Below are 10,539 nucleotides of genomic sequence, written 5' to 3'. Positions count from 1 at the left end.
CCACAGCATTTGGCTGCAGTACTACAGCCCGATGGGACTCATTCCGTAACTGGACAGTCAACTTTTGCGTTGAAAATGATGGCACCTGAACTACACCTCTTGAGAAAAGAACACCTCCAGGAAGGGAGGAGTTTGATGGGGGCTCCAGAAGAACACATTCTTTAGTTATTATGGATAAGCAATTCACATTTGCCTTTCCGCAGAGAGCAACTGTCTGCTGTGCTGGAATCAATACGGGCTCCTTGCTTTGTAGTCTCACCAGTCCAATGCATCCATTGGCATTCTGTTTATGCCGTAATTCCAGAGTTTTAAGCACAGCACTGTACCCGTATCGTGGAGAATGGTGTTCAAGGATATTCAAGTTAGAACATTCCTCATACAAAGAATCAAGCGTATTCATCCCGATTAAGACTTGAGATTGTTTTTCTGGTTTGAAGTCAGGAACGACTAGTGCCAGTGTGGAAATTTCAACCTCAGATCCAACCATGTCTTCTGGAAAAGTTATTGGAATTTCAACATATCCTTTGTATGGAACTGGCTGACCATTTGCTCCACTGACCTCAAGCAGAAGATTCAGGGGCTTGATAGGATGATTAATCAAGCAAGCCTGGTAAAAGGACCAAGGAACTGTGGTCACCTGATACCCTGTGTCAAGTAAGCAATGACATTCAGTCCCTGAGATTCTGACTTGTGCTGTACACTTGGATCCGACCAGATGCTGAATACGGAATTTGTGGTGTGAAGGAGATTTGTTGCGTGGGCCTGAGTTTATTCTGGGGGGACTACCTTTAGGTTCCCTAGTTCCAGTTTGTCCCGCAACTGGAACTGTTAGGCGTTTAACCCCCTGAGGTCTACGGTATCGCCGGCGATACCAGCTCGCTTTTTTTTTATTAGTGTAAAAGAAACTCATAAATACTCTGTTGACTTTGATTTTCCATAGGAGTTTCATACATCAATCGATTCTGTTAAATGTGTATTATTTTTGTGTATACTCACAATAAAAACAAAGTGTTGTGCTTTTTGCCAAATAAAGAAAAATAAACACGAAGCGAGTTCTGCCTTCTCTCTGCCAGTGAAGTCCATTCTGAAACGCGTCCGAAAATTAACAATAACTCAGCGAATACTCAGTCAAACAGACATACAGACAGACAGGCATGAAGCTTGAATTCTCTTCTTTTAAATGAAGTCATTTATATAAAAAAACAATTATTCTCATCTTGTGAAATCTGTATTAAAAGAGAGCGATTCCAGTCGAGCTCATCTCATCTCATTACGTTATAATCGGCCCCGCCCACGGAGAGCGCGCGCTATTCAAACGCAAATGGCTGAGGCAATCCTGTGAACGCCCCCATCAGCTCGAGAAAACACACACGTTTATTTAGATCATTGTTTACACCGTCTTGCAGCGCTGTGAGGAATAATACTAATCGAAAATGTCCCTCAGAAGTGCGGGTATATCGAGGAGCGAGCTGAGGAATACAAGTAAGTTTTTTCCTTCTCACGTGAATTTCTTCACGTGGGTTTCTGTTTATGAATGAATAAACGGCATGAATGCGCGCTGTTTACCACAGCTGGCAAAGACAGTTTAAATTTAAATCGCGTGTGTGAATGAATGATGATGTTTTAGCAAACTGTATTGCTATACTGAGATAAGTAAACATCGACTGAATGTTGAAATAAAATGTAGGCTATTTGTATAAGCAACGTATTAAACTGCAAATTAACAATATGCCCTAATATTTCATGAAAACAACGTTACAGTCAGACGAAATATGAAAGACAACATTTTGTTGACCAGATTTGGGTACAGTTTTTACTGTAGAATATACTGCCACATCAAATAAGCTTTTGTTTAGCCATTTCTATATATAAAATACTATTTTTGTCAAAAATAAAGTCATCAACTAAGATGTTGCTTGACCCCATCCCCTCACACCTTCTACAAGCCATCTCTCCCACACTTCTACCATCACTCACACACATCATCAACTCATCCCTCCATACTGGCACCTTCCCTACAGCATTCAAGCAGGCTCGGGTTACTCCACTGCTCAAAAAACCAACGCTAAACACATCATTTGTAGACAATTACAGACCTATCTCTCTCCTACCATTCATTGCGAAGACACTTGAAAGAGCTGTCTTCAACCAACTAACATCCTTCTTGTCTCTAAACAACCAGCTGGACGTCAACCAATCTGGCTTCAAGAAAGGACACTCAACTGAGACTGCATTACTGTCAGTCACAGAAGCCCTACGGATCGCAAAAGCTGCTTCCAAATCTTCAGTCCTCATTCTCCTGGATCTGTCTGCTGCCTTCGACACGGTGAATCATCAGATCCTTATGTCCACCCTCTCATCACTGGGCATCACAGGAACTTCACTCCACTGGTTTGAGTCCTATCTCACAGGTAGGTCCTTCAAGGTCGCATGGAGAGGTGAGGTATCCAGAGCACATCAGCTGACCACAGGGGTTCCCCAGGGTTCAGTTCTTGGTCCCCTCCTCTTCTCCATCTACACCACATCACTGGGACACATCATACAGGCACACGGTTTTTCCTACCACTGCTATGCTGATGACACGCAGCTCTTCCTCTCCTTTCAACCAGATGATCCCACAGTAGCTGCACGGGTCTCAAGCTGTCTGGCGGACATCTCCACATGGATGAAGGAACATCACCTGCAGCTCAACCTGGCAAAGACTGAGCTTCTCGTCCTCCCTGCCAATCCGTCTCTACAGCACGACTTCACCATCCAGCTAGAGTCATCATTAATCACCCCATCAAGATCGGTCAGAAATCTTGGAGTAACGTTTGATGACCAGCTGACCTTCACAGATCACATTTCAAAGACAGCTCGATCATGCAGGTTTGCACTGCACAACATCAGGAAAATCAGGCCTTTCCTAACTGAGCATGCAACACAACTCATCGTCCAGGCCCTGGTCATCTCTAGGCTTGACTACTGCAATGCTCTTCTGGCTGGACTTCCAGCATGTGCAACCAAAACCCTACAGATGATTCAGAATGCTGCAGCTCGTCTTATCTTCAACGAGCCCAAGAGGGCCCACGTCACTCCTCTGTTCATCTCTCTGCACTGGCTACCTCTCGCTGCTCGCATCAAGTTCAAGGCACTGACGCTTGCTTACAGAACTATCACAGGCTCAGCTCCCTCCTACTTTCACTCACTCCTACGAGTCTACATCCCTACCAGACACCTACGATCGGTCAACGAGCGACGTCTCGTGGTTCCATCACAGAAAGCCACAAAATCACTTTCCAGAACATTCTCATTCACAGTTCCATGCTGGTGGAACGCTCTCCCCACCCTCATCCGGAATGCAGAATCCCTGACAACATTCAAAAGACAGCTGAAAACCAATCTCTTCCGTGAGCACTTAACCTTATAGAAAAAAAAAAAAAAAAAAAAAAAATTTTTCCTTTCCCTTTGTAACATCACTTATCAGGCTTATGCTACTCTGAATAATACCTGAACTTCGTACTTTGAGCACTTCTTGCGTTGTTGTTGCTTTTGCCTCTTTATGATGACTCGCTGAATTTTGTCCTAATTTGTAAGTCGCTTTGGAGAAAGGCGTCTGCTAAATGACTAAATGTAAATGTAAATGTAAAATGTTAGCTGTTCCAATGTTGGTTATATTCAAACTAATGAATACATAGATAAAATGTAGGGCCTATAATCATTTTTTTTTACAAAGAAAGAGTACACTTGAAATATTGTTGAAATTGTAATTATTGTTGTAATTGTAACCATTTTAATAAAATAGCAAAACATATTTACAAGATAGATGTAAGCAAAATCTTAAATGGTCAATATAAGTCTTCTTCTAAATATATCTTTTGTCAGTCAGTGTCACACCTGAGTGAATGGCTCATCATTATGCAGAGTGGGTGTATTCTAAGGTGTAAACCACTCCTCGTTCACGCCCCCTCGCATATTGGCTTTCCAAGCAAAACCTGTTTTACATCAATTTAAATCAATGTATGGTTTTATGTGAACGATAAAGCAAGACTATTTTCACATAATTTTGAAGAAAAAACTATAGGCGACGACATCCATAAGTCAAAAGTCTTATTGCCACATATTTAGTATGTGTTTTGTGGTCTTATTTCAAAAATTTTAATTTTTAGTTTTTTCGATAACCACGCATAAACATTATTCTCTCAAAAATGAAAACATGTACATACATGTGGCTCACATATTATTGTAGTCCTGTTTGTGCTATATAGAGTGAATTTACACCTTTGCCATTAATATGTTTATAAGCAACTGAAAAAAGCACAAATGTCAGGGCATGTCAGAACACCCCCAGGGCCCAAAAAAACGCTCAGACTCCAGAGGGTTAAAGAAACGGCACCAACATGACTGTTCTCTCTATCCCACTCCTGTTGCTTCAACCGCAGTTCGTTTCTTTTCTTTTCAACTAGCCTGGGGTTCGGAGAATTTTCGCAGGTTACAGATATGTGGCCATCTTCACCGCATCTGAAGCAGTAACCAGGGCGTGGTCTGGATTTCATGACAGGATCACTGTTTGACTTGGACGGTTGCTTAGCAACAAACTCAGGAGTAGTGGAAGAGGGCAATGTCTTATGCTTGGGTTTGACAGTCTTTCTGGACGTTGGAAGAGTCAATGAAGTTAACTGTTCTTTTAACTCAGCAATTTGCTTCTTCAACTCAGCAGTCTCAGACAACAATTTTGACTCATGAGGGGATTTGCTTGAAATGGTAGTATCTTGGCTATAAGCATGAGCAGATCTAGGTGATGCTTGTGGTTTCTGCTTAAAAGCACTGGTGTGGCTTCTCATGCACAACCATTTCTGTGCACTCTTGTCTTCTCTAGTTCTAAGGGAACGCAGCAAGTCTTGGAACTCGATAGGGTCGTCTCTACGAGTTTCGAGACGAAGCTCAGAAATAAGGATGTCATCCCAGCAGCCTCTGCAAAACTGCCGTAGAAGATGATGATTGGCCTCAGACGATTTAATTCCACTTCCCCTGACTGCCTTGCTCAGAGCAACTTGAAGCCTTTGAAGATAGCTAGATGCTTTCTCTCCATCATTCTGAAATGTGTTCATGAATTTTGAGAACAACTCATCACCATCATCAATTGCGCCATAAGCTGCGTCAAGCACATTAAGGTAAGCTCTGGGAGAGGCACGCGGCCCTAAAGACTTGACGATATCAGTGGCAGGAGGTAAGAGACTCTCCATAATTCTCCTTACTCTTTGTAAGTCAGACACAGAGGGGTCATCAAAGAGTAATTCAACATTACAACGCCAAGTGTCATAATCAGATTCATTGTTAGGCTGGGGAATTCTCCCCGAGAAAGGGCGGAGCCTAACTACAGCAGTAGATGGAATTGCTGCAGCGACTTCGCTCTTAACTATATGCTCCACAATAACTTTCTGCACCTCAGCAGGATTGAGCTGAACGTGACTCATGGTGTCTGACAACCATTTTTCATATCTTGGTAAGTCATCTTGACTGAGTGTTGGCTCATTGAGAATGGAACAAGGACTCTGGACATTCCTCTTGGATGCATTCTGCTCTTTAATGGAATTGAGCTCATCAAGTGCAGGCTCATTTGCATCCACCTCATCTGGAATTAGAAAGCTTGATATCTGAGAGAGTTCCTCTCGTAGCAGAGCACTGAAGGATTTTCCACTTTGCTTAGCAATGGTTTTCAAGGTGGATAAGTAAGAGGTTGTGGCACCAAAACTCTCCTCACAAGAGTAGACACTGCTCAGGGATCTTATCTGGTAAGTTAAGCTTGGGTCGTCTTTATCGGTGTAGCTAAGGGGTAGCAAGGGACTTATTGATTCAATAGCTGATCCAAAGTTGTACTCTACAATGGTGTGGTCATGATACTTGGACTCAGGATCTTTAATGGGAAGGACTCTTGAGATGGATCCATGACGTTTTAGAAGATCAAGGACCTCTTCATCCTCAAGAGTGTTAATTGGTCCACTGACTAGAAGAGCATTTACAACTTTGACACTTTCCTTCTGTACTATCTCCATGTCCTCAATGTAAATTTACTTGGCACACTAATAAACTGATTTGAATGTCTCTTTCGTCGATTTTTTCTCTTTTTCTTTTGGATGTAAAGTATAGATAAAGCTATTAATTACACCTCCTGGCTGGCTCACCACTTTTATGTAGCACACGTGTCAAATAATATTGCACTTGTTACTAATATTATCCTTAGGCCAGTAGGTTCGACTATGGAGGTGTAATAAAGACAACACTGGTTAAATAATAAAGGAAATCTTTGTATTTAAATGAACTATTAATGTAATTGTTGATTTTCAAAAGAAACAAATAAAAATAAAATAAATATCAACAAATTGTCACAGTGATAGAGTCTCAATTCAATTCACAATAAATGAACAATTTCACTACTCTCTGTTGTTCGTTAAATCAATTGGGTGCACCCTCTAGGCTATAAGGATTCCTAGAATACTACACCTTCAATATCAATAGCAAATACAACCCCATAAACATTTACTAATGTTTACAATTGTAAAATTGGACAGTTCACTGAATCACATTCAAAAATAACATCAGAATTTAATAAAATGTGTAAACAAACAGTTTAGAAGAAGACAGTTCAATTAAATTAGTTCAAAAATACTCGTTTGAACTGTTCAATCCAAAAGGATGAGTTCAAAAAAAGTTCAGTTCAAGCTTGTTTGGAAGATTTGATTCAAAAGATTCAGTTCAAACGATTCAGTTCAAAAGATTCAATTCAAAATATTCAATTCAAAAGATTCGATCCAAAAGATTCAGTTCGGAGAATCCACAGTTCCTTAGAATTGTGGAAAAATGATTCTATAGTTCCAAAAAAAAAATCAGTTTGTGCAGGAAAACAAAATACTCTGAGCAGTCTTTCAAAAACAAAACTCAGTCCCGTTGAAAAAGCTAACAGGCACTCAGAACTTTCCTACCCAAATCCAGATGTTGATGTGAACTCAAATCTTGCATCAATCAATGTTCATCTCGCTGGGAAGGCTCGCCATCTTAGATCGTAACGCTGAAATGAACACAGTTCCAGCGTAGGACAAAAAACCTGACCAAATCCAAAGAAAATCGACCATATAAATGTTTCTTTTTCAATCCTTTCTGACGATCTTAACTTTTACATAAAGTTATGCTGCTGCTCGTCTCACAGTCACGCAGAGAAAAGAAAATGGTTCCCTCCATACAGCAACTAACGTGGTGGGGCGGGACTTTGACATAAACATCACGTAATTGGACAATAAAATGTCAATCATCACACTGATGCATTTCTTTTTGGTTTTATAATTTTTCTTACACTCTTTACTAATTTCTGGTTATTTTATTATTTTACCAACTCTTTAATTAATTCTTTTTTTTGTAATACATTTTTATTTTACAGGGTTACACTTGTTGTTGACGAAGACATTCATTCATAAAATGAAAATGATTATGTGTCAGTATATGCGGAAAAGATGATAAACACACAAAAGCTGTGTTTATGTTTCATTCAATAACTTCATTGTTACTTTCCCTGTGTATTCTACATGTCATCAGCTTTCTCTACCATGAACAGGATTATAATCGGTTTCCCTCAATACCTCATACTCAAGGATTTCCCTTCCGTTGATAGTGATATGAAAGACCAATCTTGCACCTTATTAGGGAAGTAGGCTGTAGGCTATTATATAGGCTACAGGCAAGCAGATGGACTCAGAATATGAACTTAACGTGCAAAGTTTCATGCTGAGCGTTTCGTGATATACTGGCACACAATCAACACATACATATAGTATGCATACGTGTATTGCATTAGCTTAAACTGTCACAGCACTTGCATACTGTCCTCCTATTGTTAGTTTAAAGCTAACATTTTTTTGATCATATTCAGTGTAATCGACACTATAATCCGACAGAACAACATAAATAAGGTGGTTTTAGAAAAAAACCCGAGCTTCTAACTCCACCTGGAGCGTGTTATTTGTTTTGCAAAAATCCAGCGCTCCCGCTTCATCAGGTCCAATCAGCGCAGGGGGGTGTGAGATCTGACTGTCAATCACAGGTCGTGCACACGCCACAGATCCCCCCTCACTCGCGCACGTTAATATCACATGCACACGCCACGCCTGAAGTTCGCCTGGAGATTGCATGAAGCATGATGGCGGAGAGAAAATCTACTAACAAGCTTCCAATTCCTCGGTTATTGCTATCTATGGATAGATTAGCCAGGGCAGCCTACCTCCGAGTCCATGGTGTTGATAGATGCTGAAGAGACGGACGCGTTCACAGAAAATCAGGTACACACGCACAGTGACGCACTGACGAGCACGACCTCGATGGGAGGGTGCTCTCTGGTAGTGGGGAGGGGCATGAGAGTTGTAAACATTCAACATTTTGGCTAATCGACCCAATCTGCCAGACTTGCCGACGGCAGCTTTAACTGTAAATCGCTTTGGATAAAAGCGTCTGCTAAATGACTAAATGTAAAAATTGGCTTGACATTGGACATTCGCACATTTAGGGACCGTCTCTAAAGTTGCATACAACATTGGCATACACGTTTCTAACTTCAATTTACTTCAAACTTCAATTTATTTGAATAAATATCAAAAATCCAAAGGGTGCGCATTATGCCTGACACTAAATGAACACTTTACAGTAGGTTTTATGACTGTAAGTTGTTCTATTCAAAGAGCAATCGGAGTCAGAAACGTGTATACCAAAGTCGTATACACTTTAGAGACGGTCCCTAAATGTGTGAATGTCCAACATCAAGCCATCTGTATGCCAGTCTATCACTGGGAAACGCTCAGCATTAAGCTTTGCGCGTTATTCGGTTGTTAAGTCGTGACGTAACCACTCTCCGATAATACTCTTTCCGGGTCCAAAGTCCAGGTCCTCTCTACCTACCTGCCGCTTTCGCTAGTGTTTTGGTTATTATTGAGTGTTTTTACAATGCCGCAGTGCTGTGTCCCGTGTCCCGAGCTAACTCACTTCAACCTCGTAAATCTTATTTTTCATTGATGCCTGGACTCTACCCTTAATTATGCCACCTGAGTGATGAGCTACACTAACCACTCTGTTGGTGTTAAAGGAATTTAAACCCCTTTTGACCGCCAAGGGTGCCTCACTAAGAAGGACGTGATCGTAAATAAATTTACAGGTTCCACCATTGTTATTTCTGGACGAGAGGAGCGCTTGGACCCGGAAAAGGCTAAACGTCACGCGTGACGTCAGACTTAACAATCGGATTCTGAGTCCATCTGCTTGCCTGCGAGTTTGGTCTTTTACATCACTGTAGTCCATTAAGCTAGCCTACGTTAAGCGTTGTATTTGTCCAGCAGGGGAATCCTGAAGTATTGAGGGAAACCCTAATAGCCTGCATGCAGCACATCCACAATATAAAGTTAAGGCAACTAAACAACCAAGAGAAATATATGTCAACCTCAAAAATGTAACATTGGATCTGTATATCCGCATCGGGGAATAACATTATAATCTCATTCACGGTAGAGAAAGATGCATGTAGGCTACACAGGAAAAGTAACCGTGAAGACACTGAATTTATCATAAAACAGCCGTCATAATAATCACAAATACACTTACATTGCTGTAAATGCGTTTTATGAATGAATGACTTGTTCTAACTGTTGCTGGTCTTCAACACGCGCTTTTGCACCATCTGCTGGTGAGGTCGACTAACAGCAGATGGAGAGTATGCTCTGCAATCTACTGCTTTTCCTGCAGTTCCTGGACGTCAATGTTGAATTTACTGTCGAATTTGAACCACTGAATTTGTGGAAGCGAATTTGCAAAGCGAAATAAAATGGACCGAAAATTGCCTGTTGAATATTATTGGTTGTATTTTTAAACAATTTGAATATTTTAGAAGTGAAATATGAAAGGTGAATATGGATTATTGAATTTTTAATAATGAAAAGGTGTTTGAAATGTTTTTAATTGAAATATTCACAGCTTAAATATTCAACCATGTTGAATTTCAGCCCATAAAAATGTAAGCACTAAAAATACAATGCATTAAAATGCAAGCATGGTTAATGCAATGCCTATTTTTTTTCAAGTAGTGCAATTCAACAGGCTTTTTATTTAAAAAACATTTGACATTATTTTACTTCCATACAGAAATGAATAAAGGTAAAGTGTTTAAATGCTTCAAAAGCTTGGTCGGCCATGTGTAGCCATTGTCACTTCTCAAAGTTTCTTTGTCAAACAAGAGAATGGTCCATTTATTTTGTATATTTAAGAAGTCAGTACTTGAGACTCCTCACATTGCTGTGATATTCCATTTATTGAGATCCAACCGCAACTGTTTGACTGTATTTGTCTGTTGAACAGATAAACAGAAATCGTCTCGGTTATGACTGTAACCTCAGTTCCCTGAAGAGGGAACGAGACGCTGCGTTGTAAGTTTACGACACAATGGGAATGCCTCTGCGTGATTACGTCTTGAAACATGTGTGAAATCAGTCCAAGGCACGCTGGAATTATGGCAGGGCAACACAGTGT

At 40.6% G+C, this 10,539-nt stretch overlaps 1 protein-coding gene across 1 annotated transcript; it reads right to left on the bottom strand.

The window, feature by feature from the left end:
• Positions 1-668: 668 nt before the first annotated feature.
• On the bottom strand, positions 669-7,410 carry LOC309492916 (paraneoplastic antigen Ma3 homolog; the record flags this gene model as incomplete). The annotated part of the gene is made up of 3 exons (XM_082161956.1): positions 7,090-7,410; positions 4,352-7,048; positions 669-718 (listed from the first exon to the last, which is right to left on the bottom strand). The coding sequence occupies exons 2-3, from the start codon at positions 6,033-6,035 to the stop codon at positions 669-671; spliced, it is 1,734 nt and encodes a 577-aa protein (XP_082018082.1). The 5' UTR covers positions 6,036-7,048; positions 7,090-7,410.
• Positions 7,411-10,539: the final 3,129 nt, after the last annotated feature.

The sequence above is a fragment of the Leuciscus leuciscus genome (assembly GCF_965113295.1).
Source record: "Leuciscus leuciscus genome assembly, chromosome: 2".
Lineage (NCBI taxonomy): Eukaryota > Metazoa > Chordata > Actinopteri > Cypriniformes > Leuciscidae > Leuciscus > Leuciscus leuciscus.
This window is presented reverse-complemented; position numbering and strand designations above follow the sequence as displayed.